General features: G+C 37.9%; 1 protein-coding gene across 2 annotated transcripts; it reads left to right on the top strand.

Moving 5' to 3' along the window:
- Positions 1 to 1,499: 1,499 nt before the first annotated feature.
- GPER1 (G protein-coupled estrogen receptor 1) lies at positions 1,500 to 19,635 on the top strand. 2 transcript variants are annotated; one of them, XM_032704405.1, is made up of 4 exons: positions 1,505 to 1,745; positions 7,722 to 11,174; positions 15,120 to 15,266; positions 16,607 to 19,635. In XM_032704405.1, the coding sequence occupies exon 4, from the start codon at positions 17,037 to 17,039 to the stop codon at positions 18,108 to 18,110; it is 1,074 nt and encodes a 357-aa protein (XP_032560296.1). In that variant the 5' UTR covers positions 1,505 to 1,745; positions 7,722 to 11,174; positions 15,120 to 15,266; positions 16,607 to 17,036; the 3' UTR covers positions 18,111 to 19,635. The 2 variants fall into 2 exon arrangements, with proteins under 2 accessions (XP_032560297.1, XP_032560296.1); XM_032704406.1 differs by lacking the exons at positions 15,120 to 15,266; positions 16,607 to 19,635 and adding an exon at positions 7,409 to 7,500 and having other exon boundaries at positions 1,500 to 1,745; positions 7,722 to 10,998.
- The last annotated feature ends 1,279 nt before the right edge of the window (positions 19,636 to 20,914 follow it).

The raw sequence follows: 20,914 nt of genomic DNA on the forward strand, positions 1-20,914 counted from the left end.
CAATCAGAGCACTTCAATGGGAAGTACAGCAACAAACAGATGCTTCAACTGTTCACCATTGCCTCAAGTGCACACCTGATCCATTCTGGAAGCTGAAAGGTTAAGGTGATGAGCAAAAACTTCCAGAAATTTTTCTGTAATTTCCAAAACAATCCTTTGACTATGCTCACACAGTTTGGTGTGCTCTCTGCACAGCCCTCAGTCCTAGAGAGAATAAGGTGACACTTCAAATTTGCATCTTTCATGGAAAATCAATAGAAAAAGGAAAGAATCAGCTGATTTGCATGTGATTACCATGTGTATTTTTTTCTTCACCATTCTTAACTATGAGAAACTAATACCAACAGAATAAACCTGGATTAGGGTACATCTCACAAGGAAATGGTTTATACAAATGGTTACGGCACTGCCAGCTTTACCCAGGTTTATCTGTAACAGCTTGGAGGAACTAATAAACAACCTACCCAGTCCAACAAACTGCTACACTAAGATGATCAAAACCCAAGTCCCCATGGGAATTGAAGTCTTCTGAATAATGTGTGTAAGCTCATTGGAAATCACATTTCACAGAGTCACTGACCTACTGAAGAGCTGTTCTGGAGCACAGACCAAGTGCTGAAATATTTTCTCCAGGTATCCCACAACTCCCATTTTGAAATCTAGACTTGTAGACATTTGCCTCATTTAATTGCTTTGAAGTGTTTTGGCAGTTTCCAGATGTATTTCAGTGAGGCTTGTTAAAGTGCAACAAGTAGGAAGCCATGAAAACAGAAAGTGCTGATCAAACACTGGTCACAAATTGTCTTCTCAATCCCTGAAAGCCACTGCAGGTCACTAAAAGATGACAATAAAAATGTTCTTCCCCATGTCCTGATATGAGAAAACGTGATGCTGCCGATGCATCCCAGACAGGCTGCACGCACTAAAAAAATTACAAGCCAACCCTTTCCTGCCTATTTATATCTGAGGTTTTAAGAACACTATTCAACAGTCACTAAGACAACTGATGCTGAGCCAGACCCAAAACATCCTCCAGGCTCAAAATCCTGTCTTTTAACACCTCATGGTCATTGCAGAGCATCTGGAAAAATAATTTATAGCACGTATACAATACTGGGAATGTTCCAACCCATGGAAAAATAGAAAGACACCTATTTTTAAGAAGGGCTCTTAATATTTTTTACATGCCCTGCTTTGTATCGAGTTTTTGTCATGTTAAGCAAGGGGCCTTGCATGGTATTTATTCAAGAGGCTTTTCCTTTTCTAGACCTCAAGCACTTCAACCAGCGCACTGGAAAAAAATGCAGTTGCGAAGGCTGGTCAGTGAGGGTGGGATTACTTCAGGAACAGGAAAACAAAATCCACTGGATGGCCTCACACACTTAGAAATGGCAGGGACAAACACTACTTTTCTGTTCTAAAATATCTCAGTGCAGAGGATAATTTGAACTTTAAAGTCACATGATGAAACCATAGGTTTGCTAAACATGCAACGTGTATGGTTTGAATGACTTCAACCAAGTTCCTGTTTCCTTTTTACAGAACTGAATGTTTTTTTAGTCAGCAAGCGCCTGGATTTTTCATCGTGATGTACAGCAGCTAAAGAAGTTATTATTCTAATCTATACACTCTGCTTTCTACAGAAATAAAAAGGGTTATAAGCTCCAAACAACAATTATATTTCATCTGGCATTTTACAGTGAAAGTCTCAGCCTGTGGTATCTGTGGAGCATTCTCTTGAAAAGGTAAGTGCTTTATATTACTTTGAATATGCAATGTTTTATTCATCACAAGAGGCTCAAATTGTGAAGCTAAGGTTATAATTTAAAGCTTTTAGTTTTCCCTTCTTTAACAACATTTTAACTACACAAAGTAACCTACTGTATCTGGAAAACATCCTCAGAAGGCTGATATGTTTAATAAAGCTGAAATTTATAACAAAGCTGGGCATTAAATAGAGAAAATGTGAAGACTGTTTTCCAGTAAGTACTTAACTACTGTTGAACCGATGGGAGCTGGATGATGAAATACTGCCCAGTGGTCTGGACAAAAAAGACTCCAACCATTGTCTAAAACCAGTCTTTTAAAGGATGGCCATTGCCCGATACCACACTACAGGAATTGTATAATACAGGAAACACGTGAGCAATGCTTCTCGGAAACTATGTTTAAGTTACTGTTGATTACTTTATATTCTACAAAAGTAAAACTAAAAGCTCTTGGTTTCTCAGGAACTGGTAATTTTTTGCAAGCTAAGGGTAGGGTTTCTTAAACCTTTACAAGTTCAGATACCTGCCCAAGTGCAGGAATTGTGACTTTACAAGGCAGATGAATACAGTATTTCACATTTCAGTCTCTTATGCAAGATGCCCCCCTTCTTTTAACTCTGCAGATGCAGTGCAAACAGAAAGGACAAATTCACCCCCCAAATTACGTGCAGTGTTTTCACGAGTCAATGGAGGACATGCCCACCAAGAGCAGAGTTTCATAAGGAACATTATGTGTTATGCTTTATGACTGGATGAAAGACTATTTTCCTTCTAAAGGCTGGTGACAGAATGCAAAAAGATTGCCCTGCCAAACCTTTTAGAGAGGAAGAGTTCTTGCTGCCAGGGAGAAACTCCCTGCTTTAGGAGCTCTTCTTTCTGCACTTTAAATAAACACAAGTTTCTTTGAAACCAATCTCTCCATTTTCAAGTTAAACATAAAAGTGGGGATGGGGAGCCCAAAACCACTGAAGTGTTCAGGACTGGGTCCTCTCGATACTGAAAGTCCTTTCACAACTTGCTATTTTTAAACTGCTTTCTGAACACTGCACTCACTGCTCAGCCCCATCTGTTGGAAGTGATGGGGAACGTATTCACTGTGCCTCAGGAAGCAAAAATCAAACATATTTAACTGCTAAATTATAGTGGTGAAACAGGGATATGAAGAGGAAAAAAAAAACCACAAGAAAAAAGCGAGGCCATATGAAGTTAAGGAAGGATTCATAACATATGAATGATGGCCAATTTAAGGGGTGAGGGCTGAGGTAAAGGGACAAAATACTGCAGCATGACAACACAGAGAAAGATAATGCAAGTAGCATATTGCAGATTTCCCTCACTAATTAATCTTAGGAGAAACAGGAATAAGCTTCCACCACAGCTTCAGTATATGTGAGCTGTGACACACTGTATATTACTCTCAGTTACCAGTAAATAGAAATAACAAAGCCACTTTATGTTATAGCAAGCTATGAGGAAAAAAAGTATTAATTCAGGTCGTGAGGTGGTTGCACCCTAAGCTGACAGATTCCAGTAAAAGAGTAAAGGACAAGGTCCCCCTGCCAAGCAGAGCATAAACATTACATGTGTTCGGGGGGAAAAAAAAAGGTCCCTGCAGTAAATCCAAGAACCAGACAAGAACTGAGGGAATGCCAGATTTTCTCAGAGCAGAGGAAAATGACATAATAAATTCCTCATTTTTATATGATGGAAACTCAAAGTACTTTGACAAAAAATGTGGTCAGTTGTATGAAGATTCTGAAAAAAAATCACATGAAAGATAACCCGCCCTCTGCTGCCCCCTTGGAACATATATTTTTATTTTAAATTATATTAGTACTACCAAAAGTCTATAAAAATTTGGAAACATCTTCACATTACTCCAGCAGAAGCTGTGAGCTCCTTCATCCCATTGTTATTCTAAACATATATTTGCTTTAGTGCAGGGAATGAACTTAATGCTTTGGGAATGTTTTAAAACCGTAAAGACTTACAATTTCTTAAGAGTTGCTTTACACGATAGATGAGCACCTTACAGTCACAGGAATCTCTAAAGCTCCCCATTTCCATGTAAACAAACGTACAGAGAGGTTATGCCATCTGTGACTATTCCCAATCCATCACCTGCAGAGGCTGCAAAGGAGTCAGGCTGTTCTGACAAGGCCCAGTTCATAATATCAGTTAGAAAACCTTAATGCAGCCACTTCACGAGGTGGTGACAATGCACCTTGGAAAGTGCTTTCTATCCTCAAATTGCACTGAAATATTAGGTTGTAGGATAAGGCCATAAGTCAGAAATATCTATGGGGGTGTGACCACTTTAGAGAGAAGAGTGCACATGTATCAGCTTGTATGAAGTACTGGGATATCTGACTGCAGCCCCCTGCACATGAGCCTTTCCTACCAAAATCGGAACTCAAAATTGCCCTTTACTCTTTTAAATATTGAGTGAGACACCAGAATCAAATAAGAAAATAGTCTGACATTATTAAAGTGATTTTTTTAAGCTTCTAGGAATAATTTGAAGGGGGAAAACCTGACTTTTATCTTATTTGCCAACCAAAAATATTTCTGAATAAACTACAAACTGTTAGCAGATATTTTTTCTTCTGTGATAAACACTTCATTGAATTCAAGCATGAATTATGCTCACACTCACTAACCACAGCAAAGCCACAAAAGTTTGTTGTTTTGGTGAAATTTTGTTGTGTAGGAATCCTAAGGTGATTTTTGGGATGTTCCCTTTAAAACAGCACACCTAGAAATTTTTCCTTAGCTCAGAGTATTAATACTTACACTGATTATAAAGTTGCACTGCTATTTCCCCCAAGTGAGTGTGTTAATTCTAGGTTGAATAGACTACTTTTGTTTAGTTTAAATCCCTCCTCAGATGAGGGAAGTTAAAACACACATCTATGTTAGAATAGCAATATTTAGGCGAGAGGAAGAGTAACATCATTGCTATTATTTAACAACTATGTTAAGTAATGGTCTGTGGTTACAACTGAAACTGTTTCAGGCATTCATCTTGACATATATGAAAAATGAGGCTGAAATATGTTGTCAGCCTCTCCTTAGTACTGTGCTGGTCCATCATTAAAATATCACAATGTGCAAACTAAACTGGTGGGTACAGAAAGAGAAACCAAGATGATGCACTTGCTTACACAATAAGTTGCGACTATTGGAATATGCTGCATTAATTTTGATATTCCTTACTTTGTCTTAAACACCCAAAGAGAAGCTAAATAAAATTAAAAATACCCTTGCTATGGTCAAAATTGAACCCGGTCTCAGTACCAAGGCCAGGTCCTGAGCAAATTTAACCAAGTTACGGCATCTTGTTTTTCCTGTAATTTAATGTAGAGCCATATATGATTTCCTGTGAAACCACAAACTACATCCTTTGTTTCCTTTGCAATTATGTTACCAGAAAAGTTGAATGTTGCTGAGTTATTCTGAGATGCTCTGCAAGGAGGACGAGCACAGTTATTTGGCCCATGGCTGTTGAGAAGATAATGGAGACGTTCACAGTGCCAGAGCTGAAATCTCACATTCAGCCCTGCAAAAGGCCTGATGCAATTAGAAGGTGACACTGTAGGCTCCCATGGAACAGCTCAAAATGTAAATATTTCTTAACCTTGAAGCTACAGTGTGGGGTGATAACAACAAACTTTCTCAGATGCTCAAGTGGCCACAATGTATCTTCACCAGATCCTTCATCAGATCAAGCTTCAAATCTCTCTACTAACAGAAGGTCAAAATTTGACTTACACTGTTTCCCTCTGCTGAGTATTTAAGAATAAATGAATTGCAGAAGTTAGAATTTCGTACCATTTTTCTTAAGATTGTTCATATTTAACAAACTATTTTTAAGCTTCAAAATTATATTAACTCTTGACTTGCTTCAGAGACTTCCACCAGTTTTGCCCATCAGCTCATTCCTACATGGTGTATGTCGAGCTCAGAGGTCAGAACATAAACAGTCTGACCAGCCAACTTTTCCCCTCCTGTGAGTGTACCTGTAACACAAAAAATCTTCCCTGGGTGCATCAGTGTAGTGGAATCTCTCAGAAAATAACCTTTTCTAGAAAGGAAGAAACTCTGTCTTTAAAAGGGGACAAAGAACACTGCTGAATCAAAACATAACTCCACGGTTTTCTATAAATGAAATTATAATTATATAAGATTATATACACATTTAATCAAAGTCACTTTGATAAGTCAACTTTTCTAATTAAAACCAGTATTAGAATTCCAATTTTGAGGAGAGATTAGAAATATCAGAAATGTGAAGTAGTGTCAGAGGTAACAACCATAAATTAACTGTCAAATAGTATTAAGACACTGACTTATCTATAATGAGCACTGCTTAAAAACATTAATGCATCTTTATGAACTTTTACCAATTTAAAGTTACTTTCACTTTAAGAGTTAACATCACTAGAATCCCTTTATGAAAAAGGCATTATGTACAACTAAGTAAATCACTTCTTACTAGTATGACTGTATAGAAATTTCTATAAGGAGAACTCCACCATCCTGTCTTTGGCTTCTTGTTCAGACCTGCTCTATGTACAACACAACAAAGTAAAACCACCAAACTCTAACACAAAATTGAAATCTTTGTGAATAAAGAAGAATTTTTTTCCCCCAGAAACACTCTACACTGTAAATATATGTTTAACTCTTTCCAGTACTGAGAAGCATCCTTAATCAAACATTCAAAATTCATTAGGAAGAGCTCATTATCTTGTGTTTAAAAATAGCCTTTGCTACTAAAAACAAAGAATGCTATTTTCTGCATCAATCAGTATAAGGTGCATAGAAATTTTTTTTCAGAAATTGAGTTAATTATGCTTTTAGATGGTCTGTAAAATGTATATATCCATATCCATTACACTCAGTTTTTCAGAAGTATATGTTATGTTCCTATAAAAGCTTTTTGGCTTAAAAAAAAAAGGAGCCTCCAAACATTTATACAGTAGCAGAATCATTATATCAATATATCACAGAGTCATTACAGCTAACAGCCTATTGATATTACTCTTAAAATTCCCTATTTTCAGGAATTTATAGCACAGCTGTAAAAAATGTTCCTTGCTAAAACTTTATCAATAGGTTTATAATGCATCAGTAATTGTTTTCTCTAAGTTGAGCATGCAGAAAAGCATTATTTTTTGCAGTTTCATGCAACAGCTACATATAAGAAATGACAGTATTATTAATGTATAAATATATTTTAGTATAAAAGCAGTTTGTTCCTAGCTGTTCTTAAACACTCACATTAATTTTATATGGGCTGCTCAGTACAGGCTGCAGTTATGAAAGGCTTTATTTCAGAACAGAAAGGAAACAAAACTAAAACAAAGGAAGGAATGTGGCTCGTGCCTCATATTGTGATTATCTTTGCATTTTCCTCAGCGAGCCCCCACTGGCAGCTGGGTTCAAACTGTCCAAAATTCCCCGCCTTGCAACAGGACAGTGAAGCTTTTTGTGGCTGTGGCTGCTGCCCACACACTGGAGTTGCCCTGTGCACTGCCTTGGCCTTTTTTGGCAAGATGTTGAGGAAAAGCAGCTCCACCTAGTCCCAGAGCCAATTCCTTCCTCACCCAAACAGCCAACTCCCATATATTCCACAGGCAACATCAGCGCACTGGATCCTGGCTGCCCTGTTCAAGGCTGAGCTGCAGTAAAAGTCCTGGCTGCACCAAGAGAGGAAAAGGGGGGAGTGGTAAGAGCAGAACCCACACCAAAAATAAAAAGGTGATTTCTCTGGCTAAAAATGTTATGCGAGTTAGCTTGAAATTAGCATAGGGTAAAACCCACCTAAAAATGACTACGTTTATTGTGAACAAATGGCTCATACCCCTGACTGCACGTAATATATTCAATGCACAAATTAGATATTAAAACTGTACTTTAAACCTCTTTCACCTTCCTTTTCCATTTCAGTTTCAAACTCCTCTGAACAGGAAAGCAGAAGGAAGAATGACTTCTCACAACATGACATGGATCAGCTACCCAAGTAAGAACCTGGCTTTCACCTCCCCAGAAGAAATTGAAGACATCATAGCTTCTCAAAACATCATATCCAGACTCATGCACTGCTACATTGCCTTTTTTGTGCCCTCAGGATTAATAGCTGGCATATGTATTTTGGTTGTTCTCATAAAGAATTATGTGCAGCACAAAGTCATAGAAAACTTGGACTTGCTTCTTCTACACTTCACCATCAGCAATATTATAATGATTCTTTTATCGTTCACTGTCATTACTAGACCCGACTATTTAACAGCAACCCACCTCACCTGTAATGTACTGTCATTCTTTTTCAACTTCAGTTACTTCAATTCTCAGTATGTTTTCATTTTGATGCTTCTCATAGTGTTACTCAAGAGATTTCCACCACGGACTGCTCTCTGCAAAGCCACCCAGAGACCCACCCTGTGTGTTGGAATTGTTCTCACATACACCTTCTGTCTGTCCCTGACTGAGGCAGTGCTGGTTGGCACTGATAACTATCACCTGGAAACAGACTGCCAGTTAGATCCACTGTTTGCATGGCCTGAGTACGAGGTCGTTAAATTCACATTTGGGTTTGGAATCCCACTGTTCCTTCAGATACTCTGTTTTACTGTTCTCTTGGCTAAAGCAGCACCTGCTGAAGCTCCAGCCTTACAACAGCACATCCGTACTCACCCCGCCCTGTACGTGATCAGCGTAACAATGTTCATGTGCCGCCTGTTTTACAACCTCATGCTTCTCTTCAGGACAACACTGAAGTTCCAGAAGAGCACTGGAACCACGAAGAACGAGCTTGTGATGAATATTGCAGAAATAGTGTTGTTCTGTGAGAGCTGTGCTAGTTTGGTGTTTATACTTTGTCTCCATAAGCCATGCAAGGATGAAATACTCAAAGTCATACAGAACTGCCGAAGGAAAACCACTGCCAACAATCACCATGAAATACCAGAAACAAATGTGCCCCATGAAAGCGGGTCTCAGTAACACTGTTCTGAACAGCTGTCAATCCACTTTACTTTTCAGCTTGTTTGTGGGTTTTGGTTTGGTTTTTCACTTCTTTAAAAAAGGGTGATTGTTCCTTCTTTAGAACCCAAACTTGGCCCATCTTACAGCTAGCAGTACTGGAAGAAAAAAAGACCTTTAATTCTAGTATTCATAGTGATCATTGAGAGAACATGTAGGGTCTGGGGGTTTTTTTATGTATATATACACATATATATTAAAATCGTCTATTTTCTGCAAGTGTTACTTCAAAGCCAAGTAGGAAGATGAGTACTGCTGCCATAGAGCTGTGCTTCTGCAACAATATCAATGCCCCAGCAAAGCTGCAAACAAAAACATGGCAGAAAGCAACTCTGAACAAAAGCAAAAATCCTCAGCCAAAGCATTCTCTCAGGTATGCTCCCTCTTTTGACTTCTAACCCTACAAACTATTTTTATAACACTGGTAAATCCCAGTAGCAGCAGCAGTGAAGTTTTTGTCTGACTTCTTGTGCCAAAAAAAAAAAAAAAAATTCAAATTAATGGAAATGCTGGTCCATAAAGAAAAGCTTTGGGTCCTTTGTGAGGCACTGAACTGGAAAGATCAACAGGATGGCTAATTAAAACTTTGTGCAAGAATGAAAGCTTTTTGTTAATGACCTCTCAGCTTCCACTTTGCATTTAGACTTAGGGCAATTATTGATTTAAGCCATTCCTGGTGAGTTCATTCAGAAGTATGAAGTCGCATGCCTTGGAAGAGTCACATTCAACAATACACTAAATAAAAACCGGAGAAATGCCAGTCCAGAACAGTGTAACTGAGGTGTGTTTTTAAGAGGGCAAACAAAAGCAGAGCCTCAGGTCCTAAATGAAATCAAAGCTCTACTGGAAAAAAGACAGAAGGATTGTACATGTAGATGGGAGTTGATGGGTCAATGGTGCAAAAAGGGGAGAGAATGTGAATCAGAACTAAACAGCTGTGGTACAGGAGGTGGGATGTAGCCCTGCAGAATCAGTAGCTGATGCAGCTGAGAGGTAGGTGCAAAGCTGTGAAATGCTTGCTTTGAGCACATCGTTACTGTCACCAAATCTGGCCAGGAGCCACCTTACATATTTGGCTTCGGTTTCAGCTTTTCCTCTCATAGAGGTGGAGAGAACAGAAACAGGAAAAGCACAAAATTGTACTAGATCTTGGATAATGACATCAGCTTAGATCACACAGTTATAAAAATATGGTGCTGTGATGAGGACAGCTCAAGCAACCTGAAGAGTTTTGAGAAAACTCATTTTTATGCTTAAATCCGTTCCTCTGCGTGACACTCGGGTGCTAACAGAACTGACAGGGTTTTTTGCAGTTGTATCCTTTGAAAGGTCTTCCTGATGGGGTCCAGATTTGCGTGGGGAACTGGTGAAGATCAGCACGGGCTGCCTAAGAGAGAAAAGCAGGAACTGATCGATGAAGATGAACATCTTCTGCAAAACTACAGCCAAGTGCAGAAATGAAAGAATAAAGGACTTTTGTTCAATAATAATACAGAACATAGATTTAGTATCTAGAGATACAGATCTAGCCTTAGTCATCCAAGTCCTGAAACGTATAGACCATGACTGTATCACATGCAAATAAAGGGCAATGCAATCACATGCAAATAAATGTAGTTTCACTATGTTTGTAAGGACCAACATTTCTGCAAGATGTAAAAGTCAACTGGTAAGATGTCTGCATTGCATTGTGTCAGCCTGTTTTCCTGTTCAATTTTGTTCTGCTGCCAGCACGAACAGATGGATAATTAAAAAACTCTGCATATAAACAGATCATTATAGAATGTGGTCAGAAAGGAAGTAGGTAGATAAGAATCATCTCCTGGAATACAAGAGCCAAATTCATACTTGTGAAAGGATTCTCAGATGGCATCAGAGGTTTTGTTTTGCGCCTGAGAAGAGGGAGATTAAACAACACGGACCAAAGACCAGCCCTGCAGAAAGAAGGTTGAAGAGATGATTTGTAAGAGCTGTACATCAGTGGAAAAGCTGACAGACTGAGTGAAGGAGAATGTCAGAAGATGCAAGCTGTCTATCCCTCAGTGTCATAGTTTCAGCTGTGCCGTGGATAAGAGGTCTATTTTCTAGTACTGGAATTATGCACAAATAATTCTACTTTATTTACAGCTTCCATCTCTTTTATATTTAAGGATGAAAGAATAAATACTGTGTTGTTTCTGAATCCTGAGTTACTGTGAAAGGTGCCTAAAAGAAAACCTGGTCAGTAACTGGCTGGGACCTGGAAACTGGTCTAATGGTGAGTGAATTGTGGTGACACACCTGGAAGGAGCCAGAAGGTTGAGCATGGGTGGAAGGTTGAGCATGGAGAGGAGGATGTTTCATGATACTCTCAGCAAGGTACACAGCTAGAGCAGAACCATAACCAAAGGCCTCAGAGAAATAAAACCTGCAGGGACCTACTGTCAGATCTAGGATTTGAGAACGAGTACGTCCTGTCAGAATGAACTACTGTGTGTGAGCCTGTGAGTACTCCTGGGTACAGCTCCTGGCTGCCATTTGTGAGATTCAAGTTCATGTACTCTGGCCTCTTCCCTGTCCTTGACTACTGTCGTGTAAAAAATCAGAATATTTTCTGGATGGCTGGTTATATTGACATAGAGAAATCTCTATGTACAATCAAAAGACTTTGAACTGAATATGAGAAAACAAAGGTGGACAGGAGGGAAGAGGTTGAAAAATGTAGAACAATAACTCAAATAGTTCTGAATACAACTTTTTGCAATATAGAAATGTTTTCATAGAAACATTCTTGATAAAGTTACTCGGAACTTATATTAAAGTTTACAAAAATGAACATATAGTCCTAGAGAAAATCTCACATTCAGTTGGAATATAAGAGCAAACATCTCTATTCTAAAAGAGTTTCATACGAGGGAGAAAAAAGCAGCTTTGGCAAAGATTAAAAGTAATAATGTTTAAATAATTAATAAATCTAAAAGCATTTTTAAGAACAAAATAAAATCTCCTTGCTCTGAGAGATCTTTTTTTCCCTTATGCTAGCAACAGCTTTGTTGAACTCTCACTTCTTCCAGGCTTCACCTAGATTTGAACAGTATGTTCCAGAGGAAATAGAGCATATATTTTTATAGGCAGGCTGTCAAAATTAATGCAGGGATATACTGGAAAAATTCAAAGAAGAATCTTTTACTTCTGTACTGGTAATATTTGTATCTTTCCAAAACTTTGGTCTGCATTTGAAAAAAAAACCCTTCAGGGGTTTGAGTAATGGACGCTGATGTCATTCAGTGGTTGAAAAAGATGAGAATTTGGAGATCAGTGTACTTGCAAAACATCATGAACGGTATAGCAGCATCTGTATTTCCCCTGGAGATAGTTTCAGTAGAGATTCTTACACAAATCTTGTTTCTTCTGCAGATGGTTATATTAGACTGCAAGCATTCCAAAATGATTTCAATTTATACTTCCTTCCACTTCCATGCAATACAGTACCTTATTTTTTTCAGCTTTAGACTCCCTGGCCCTGGTCTCATTTCTCCAGGACTCGACAGCTTTATACCCAAAGCACTTCCACACTTCTGAAAGAATCCAACAGCTCTTGCATCCTACAGGGCTTATCCTGCTTATCCAGCTGGAGAGGCTGCCATGCAGTGCTGTGATGCACCAGACCTCTTAACATTGTTCTCTCCCACACTCACGCCTCCCACTTTCTTCCTCCTCAGCTGCCACCTTTTAGCAGCACAATAGCAGGCACATATGTTGAAGTCTGCTAAATTACACAGAGTATCTTCTAATATACCACACATTCTGCCTCCTGGTGCTAGTAAGTACATCACAGACAATTACATCACTGCTCCTGAAAGACTCTGGGGTGGTAGACATGTTTATTGAGATACAGACAGCGTTTTACAAGTTGACTACTACTTGTATTTAAAAAGAAACCGCTAGGAGAATTCTGAATGCTGGATTATTGAAGTCTGACATAATAAAAATGCTACTGCACCAGTTGCTTTCATGCATGTTCTCAGGAACAATCATAATAAGGTACAACAGGTGGAATTTTGAGACTCAATACTGTCACAGCTGTGACTATGGATCATTAAGGCACTCGCTGTGAAGTCCCATGGAATAGCTGCAACTGATAGGGAAAGAGCAAGGGTACAATGTTCGGCAGCTGCTCAAATTAGTGAGATTAAGATAGATTAATCAGTGAGATTAAGATAGATTAATCAGTAACAATAATTTGACTGCATAAACAAGAGCCTGACAATGCTGTCATTGTTTTAGGAAGCAAGATTCAGAGGATTCACATGATCATCTTAGTGAAATAGAGAACTCAATAGTTACAACATAATAATAGAATATTCATAATACCAGATTCGGCCTCTCATGTTTCATAGTTCTACTAGCACAGAAAACAGCTTCTTCGTGGGCCTTTTGAAAGAGACTTTCCTAACAATTCTGGAAGTATGGCAAAGTGACATATTTCTTACCATGACTTCAAACAAGAAAATTAGTGCTCAGAACTATACATTTTCATAGCAAATCAGATGATATGCAAAGCTAGAAAAGCAAGGACAAACAGACCAGCTGATGATCAAATTCAGGCCCCAATAATTACAACCAAGCAATACCCAGAAGCGAATGTTACACATTAAGTAAAGTAAAAAATCCTTCTGGCTCTTACAAGATCAGTGGAAGCTCTGAAGGACAGAACTAAGTACAGCAAAACCACATGATCAACAAACAACAATAAAGACTCTTTTTAATCCTGTTCTTTTACGACACCAAAAAATTAAGACCTTCAAAGCTGGTATCACAAGATTTTTCTACATTATAATTATTCCAGTCCCATAACACCATCACATTTGTACACTTCTCAAAGCAAAACACTTTAGTCTCTGTCCTCATCACCCTGTAGAAAAAACCACTCCATAAAGCCATTCCACACATAGTGGAAATCTTCTGTTCAGAAAATTTTTACCAGCACCAATTTGCGCAAACATTCTTTTGATCTAAATCGTAATTGATTCCCAAACTATTTATGAGGAGCCATCATGCAAGAACATCTTAAAAAACTCTTTTAGTAAAACTACCAAAATCCTCTGTTCCTATGCACAGTGTGTTACAAAAAAATCAGCAAATAATATATTTGCTTCAATGAAGGCAAAGTGGTTCTACTCCCAAAGCCATTCATCTAAAGAACTTTTGCTTCACTTTTCTACACATGAGATCTTTTGTAATCTAAAAATATTTGACCACTGTAACTGGTGTCATACAGGCATTATAATGACATGGTAGTTGCTTACTCCACACTTCTGAAACTGCCCCGTTGTCTTCTTGAAGTCCTAAATGCTGAGCTCCCATTCCTCTTATTCCAGTAGGAGCAGATGCTGCATTGATGTACAGCATAACCACTCATGGCACTTGAAATTCAGGTACGAGATCAATATAACCACAGAAAGCAACTACCACAAATAAAATATTTCTCTTTTATGAGAAAGGTTTATCTAAGAATCCTGGCCACCAGTAGGTGGTGTTACTGGAAATGGTAAGTGGCTTTTTTCCCCCCTACAGATGAAATGCAAAACTCCACCTGCAGCACTGGTGGTTTTACACAAAGCTCCACATTCTCTGTAAAAGAAGTATTTTATCCATGTGCTTCTGAGCTGAGCAATTCCAAGAAGTAAGAGGATGACAATATATACCTGAAAATTTAAATAAAAACAGGCAAAATGGGACCAGCTTGAAGGTAGGAAAACTGAACTTTATCTTGTCAGTTTGGCAAATGACCCATCTCAGCTGCTTGAGGTCTCTCAACCAAATATTCCACTTTAGATTGTCCAGAGGCTTTTAAAAAATACCACATATAGCAATTATTGCTTTATATCTACATAAAACATGCTTCCTTAAAATTTGCAAACAAATATTTTAACGATTGATCAAACCCTCTTAATTATTGATCAGCTGAGCTATAGGTTTGAACGGACTATATAACTTTGAAAAATGCCAGAGGCAGAAAGGAGGGTGCAACGAACGTTAGGCAAAATAAACCTGACAAATACGAGAGAAAAGATGCTTGAGTAGTGCTAGCAAAAAAGAAACCAGCAGAAACAGGGTTAATTCCAGCCTTATAAGGCTGTTCAGCAGCACTTCAACTGCACACAAATTAGAACAACCCTGGGAATCTATAAAGCTTGTTTTATTGGCAAGGACATGCGGCAAGATCTGCATTTTGCTGTTGTAAACTATCCCTTATTTAAAACGTTCTAAAGCAGGACAGACTTTTATATGATTTTCTTTTTAATGCTGAATCATCAACAGGTGGCATCCACTGCAGCTCTGCACACCTAAAGGCAAGTTTTTTACCGAGAGAACAGTGGAAGTTGGCACATCCTTTACGTGTGTACCCAGCAAGGACCAGCCTGCTGCTGCCTGGAGGAAAATCAGCTCTGGAGAAATGGAATTAAGGTAAAATAAAGTGTTTCATCGTACATAGTTACCTGTAATGCTTGTAATTACTTGGCTTTTGGCAGCCTTTCAGATGTAATTAAAATCTGACCACAGACCGACCTTTTAAAATCAATTTCTTAGGCTGCTAACTTATCTTTTATTGTGTTTAAAGCAGTTTTACTGCCTTGTTTGCAAATAAAAGGACCCTATGTAAGGGACAACAGTTTATGTCTGACTTCCACAGCTGCTGGAAACAAACAGCGAACCTTCTTCTAATACGTGTAATTTCCTATGGATATTTTAGCATAAAGATTTACACTATTAAAACGATTCAAAACACAGCAACAGGTACTGGGAAATTATGCCTGTTTCATGGAGAAATAAAAGCTCTGGAACCCATATCTTTATTTAAGTATCTGTAGCTACTTCTGGTGATTCGAATACATTTAAGCAAACTCAGAGCTATATTTCTGACTAAAAATATTCTAACGCTCCTACTCCATTAGTGGTCTGCTCCTTTTTCTCCCCCAGACCCTGTACCTCAGCAGGATTTAAGTCATTAACATGTGGAAATATGCACGAATGTTACTAGCAAACAATTTTTTTACTATGTTTTAGTGTAAATAAAGTCAAGGAGTTGATAGGAGGATGAAGATTAAAGCAGTTCGAAATATTTAAAACTTAACACAAAATACCCTGGTTTATAATTTTCTTGCTGTTTTATTTGTTTGGGATGTCTTTTGTTTGGTTGTTTTTTCCTTTAAATAAACTTCTAGCAATGCTTCAAGTCCATAACATTCAACATTTATGAGTAAACAAATCTGATAACTGGTATTTTCCATTCCTACCCAGAAGTCAGTGAAACATAATAAATCACAACGAAAAGCAAATTGAGTATAATAATGCTAGTGTAAATCAATACGCTGCTTGTATTACCTTCATTTCTAAAATTTGCCTTTCCTTCCCACTGAAAGCAGCAGGAACCAACTGCTTTTCATCTCCGTTGCTTTCTCAGCCACAGACTTTGCTATTTAATAGCCTTACAAGCTGATAAAATAAATACCTACGTAAAAAACACCATTTTTCTTTATTAGGCTAAACTCACTCATCTGATTTCTCTGTATTTCTGCATTTTCTGATGCTGAACCCCTGAAGGGTACACACCATTTTAACAGATCTGCCCTCACAATATATTATCATCCAGAACAAATTTAAATTCTTTTAACTGAACCTTTGCACATATATTAAAACATGACGCTTCCTACAACCTCAGCTGTGATGTTAAGTTAGAAGCAGCACATAGCACATGGTACAGTGCTGGAATACGAGATTAATTGTTTTCCATTTGCAAATTGCAGGTCCAAGGATGTTCATTGATTATTAAAAGAAAACAAATGGAGCTAAAATTCTACTGCATTCCAACTTGCAAGAAGAAACACTGCTGATGAAAAGCTTTTATTAAAGAGACACAAGTACCATCATGGTAAAAAGATTCCTACATGATCTTAGGGCACACAAGAACTGTAAATTCTCTCATTTACAATGTATATAGTGTCCTGTAAAACAAATTAAGACATTTACTATTTGTAGTGTTATATTTGGATCAGTTTTAAGTCTAATTAACCTGACTTCTAAAGAATTTTAATTTTCTATACAAAATTTGCATCTTTTCCAACTCCAATCAAAAATGCTTACTAGAAGTTTAGTTGAAGACAACCAAAAATCTCATTTTTTTGGTACTGACACCAAACTGTGATTGCTAATATCTTTTCTACAGGTATTTTAACCATGGAAACTTATTCTGCCTCAATATCACCCGTTATATGTAACAGCACAACTTTTAACCTGACTGGATCCCATCTGTGTAACGAAAGCATATCCTCTAGATTAGCAGATAAATCGGAACACCAACAATATGTCATTGGCCTTTTCTTATCATGTCTTTACACAATATTTCTCTTTCCTATCGGTTTCGTAGGAAACATTCTGATACTGGTTGTCAACATAAGCTTTCGGGAAAAAATGACTATCCCAGACCTTTACTTCATAAACCTCGCAGTGGCCGATCTCATTCTAGTTGCCGATTCTCTCATTGAGGTGTTTAATCTTGACGAAAAGTACTATGATATCACTATCATTTGCACCTTTATGTCTTTGTTCCTTCAGATCAACATGTATAGCAGCATTTTCTTTCTGACATGGATGAGTTTTGACAGATACCTAGCCCTGGCAAAAGTAATGAGGTCCAACATATTCCGCACTATGCAGCACGCCAGACTGAGCTGCGGGCTCATATGGATGGCATCCATTTCTGCAGCTCTGGTCCCATTCACGGCCGTGCATTTACAACACACCGGAGAGGTCTATTTTTGTTTTGCAGATGTAAAAGAAATCCAGTGGTTAGAAATAACCTTGGGGTTTATTATCCCCTTTGTGATCATCGGTCTCTGTTACTCGTTAATTGTCCGAGTTCTTATAAAAGCCCACAAGCACAGGAGTCTTCGTCTGCGGCGGCAAAAGGCTCTTCGCATGATTTTTGTGGTGGTCTTGGTTTTCTTTATCTGCTGGTTACCTGAAAACGTCTTCATCAGCGTCCAACTTCTTCAGAAGAAAAACGAGCCCGTCTCTTCAAACAGCCCATCCTTCAGACACGATTATCCTCTAACAGGACACATTGTGAACCTGGCAGCTTTTTCTAACAGCTGCTTGAACCCCTTAATTTACAGTTTCCTAGGGGAAACCTTCAGAGACAAACTGCGACTGTACATTGAACAGAAAACAAAAATGTCAACGTTACATCGCTTCTGTCAGGCTGCCCTAACGTCTGTCATCCCTGACAGTAACGAGCAATCAGAAGTCTGATTTAGTAGTCGTTGTATAAAACATATGACTGTGAAGTTGTGCAAATAGTGAACAAAATGCTTGCTAGTAACAGAAAAAAGTGCATTTGTGAATATATATATATAGTGTATCGCTCTACTGAGTATTGAAAGTTTATATTCAAAATGTTTTTATGACAAGACTTTGATGTAGAAGAATATGTTTTAGCCAGATTTATATTTAATTAAGAACAGGATTATTAAAAGCTGAGCACTGAAGAAGCTTTATTTTGTATTATACATGCATGAATGACAATAGAGGAGAAAATTTTATCAAGTTAGGAAGACTCTAGATGTAATCTGATTATCAGAGATTCTATTTTGCTGGTATATATAACTTCCACTGAAATAATGAAGCTGCCCTAACAATGGGGAAAAATCATTACAACATATTGACGTGGAGATGCAGAAAACATTGATTTTTTTTCCATCCAAACATGTTAAGATAAATGACTTTGCTTAGAAGAACTACATACTACTATTGTCACTGTATCCTAGCATGTCTTCCATGATTAAGTTTTTTTTTAATCATAATATAATCAAGCACAGTGGTGAGTTTTCGTCTCCTAAATGTAAACTGCTGTTTACATGTTTACTTGATCAAAACCAAAATCATCTGTAACTATATTACTCATCTCAAAGAACTTCACATAAGCAAAATGTAGTGCTTCGTTCTGTCTTTTAAGGGTTGACCCCAACCATCTCTCCCAGGACAGACATAATTGGGCCTTGTGTTAAAAATGCCAGTGCACATACACGTACATTCACATCTGCCTTCAGAACTGAATGCATGTTTCACGAGATCTCTTTACATTCAAAAGGTCTATTTTGATTGCCAGAACAAAATGCTGTGATTTTTACAGAGGTGCCACTTGCTGCAAAAGGGTGTAAATAGTGCTTATGAAAACAACAGAAGCCTCTATTTTTAGAAAGGAAGAACTTACATAAGGGGGAGCGTGATTGGCAATTATCAGATTTGCACCTTGTGCACTGTCCATCCCACCTCCAGAGAACACTGGCCTTTCAAGGTTTTAAGATGCATGTAGGTTGCTTTGTTCATTTGAAGATTAATTATACTAAGAGAACAAATTATAGCACCACTTCCTGGAAAACAATAGCGTCTCTTTTCTTCTAGGAAATAATTGGGTTTTAAATCTGATTGATGTTTAGCACAGGTTACTGCTGAAGTTGTTCAGAGGAAGCTATAAAGTTCCTAGAGATTAGTGTGCAAGATCATTAAAACATCACTTGCTGCACCTCTGAGGTGAACAAACCCATTTCACCTCTGTGCTTATTGACTGAAGCACCAGAACTCTGCAGAATAAGACACTTTGTCCTATTTTTAAATGTCATACATGAATTAATTAGCACAATAACAGATTTTAAAGCATTTTTAAACGTAGATCCTTAAAACAACGACTGAAGCTAGTAAACCAATAAAGAAAACAGTGAAAACAGTGATTCCACTCATATTTCTCATGAAATATCTCGAGCTTCCTAGTGGAAGTTTTGGCCACAAAAGACTTGACCTATAAACAGAAAGGCCACAGGACGATGATGGCTGAATTTGAAATAGATATCTAGATATTCCTGCAGCTCAAACAGGAACTGCAGGGTGGGGTCCGAGGCAACTGCGGGTTAAGGAACAATGTCATGTTAGTCACATCTTCCCTGCAGAACACCAAATATATCTTCTCTAAAGACAGATGCAAGCACAGGATGAGTTGCTAAACAACACTTAACGAGACATCTCACACCACTGGGCTGCATCACACGGAGCCCTTTTTCTTCATTATTTTCACTTTTGGAATTTGCCACAGTTACTCATGGCCTGTGGACTGTCAGTGGGCATCATCACACCTTCAAAGACAACTATTTCAGACAACCCCGAGCTGAAGGAATGGATAATTATCTTGGCAATGCAATTCTGTGAATTGAGACACATCTTGAGTTTAAAGACAGATTAGTTTTGTGTAATCCTGATGCTTGACATGAACAAATAATTTACTTGGGGTTACAGGAATATACTTTCCCAATTGTAGTTGTTGCTTATTTTGGTTTTATAGGAATAAGCTCCTTTCCCCTCCTCCTTCCTTCCAATACAGGGATCAGGTTTTTGATCAAGGCTGTGGTAGAAGCCCTTTCACTACCACTGTAGAACACAAGTCAAGAAAGTCTTTGTGCAGAAGCTTATAATAATAAACAAACAGCAATAGCAAATGCCTGCTCATACATGCTATGAAGTAGTTTGTTTCTAAATGGTCATTTTCTGTAATACACAGTGAAATCTAGGAAAGATCAGATTACTATAGTATGAATAAAATATTTACTTAACTTGAAACAACCTATTGCATGTTTAAAACCAAATTAACAAATCTAAAATACCTGTTGAGTTCCCTACTGTTCATATTTTGGTACATGCTTACGAACTGTGCCTGAAATTACTAAATTTAAACACACTACTTACTTTAAATGCAAAGTACTGTCCCAGCTGAAAAAGTGGCACACTTATTTCCAAAACCTTTTTTTTTTAAAACAGTAACTCTGTACAAAGTAATATTTGCAGAAACACCATAAAACTTCCACGTATTTATATACACAACATGCTTTCTGCAGCCCATCAACTTGCAATAACTTGTTACTATGGCTTATCCATGAACCAAATAGTTCTGTGCTAAATGTGTCGTTTTCTTTGATTTTAAAGAGCATAATCATTAGTAAACAAAAACTTTCCTAGAGTGTAGAGGAAAGGGGGACAAGAATTTTGATACAACTTCTTCACTTTTT

The sequence above is a fragment of the Chiroxiphia lanceolata genome, chromosome 16, assembly GCF_009829145.1.
Source record: "Chiroxiphia lanceolata isolate bChiLan1 chromosome 16, bChiLan1.pri, whole genome shotgun sequence".
NCBI classification, from domain to species: Eukaryota; Metazoa; Chordata; class Aves; order Passeriformes; family Pipridae; genus Chiroxiphia; species Chiroxiphia lanceolata.

What these genes read in the sequence shown, in the direction of transcription:
- GPER1 (XM_032704405.1), top strand. Translation starts at nt 17,037, where the DNA reads ATGGAAACTTATTCTGCCTCAATATCACCCGTTATATGTAACAGCACA.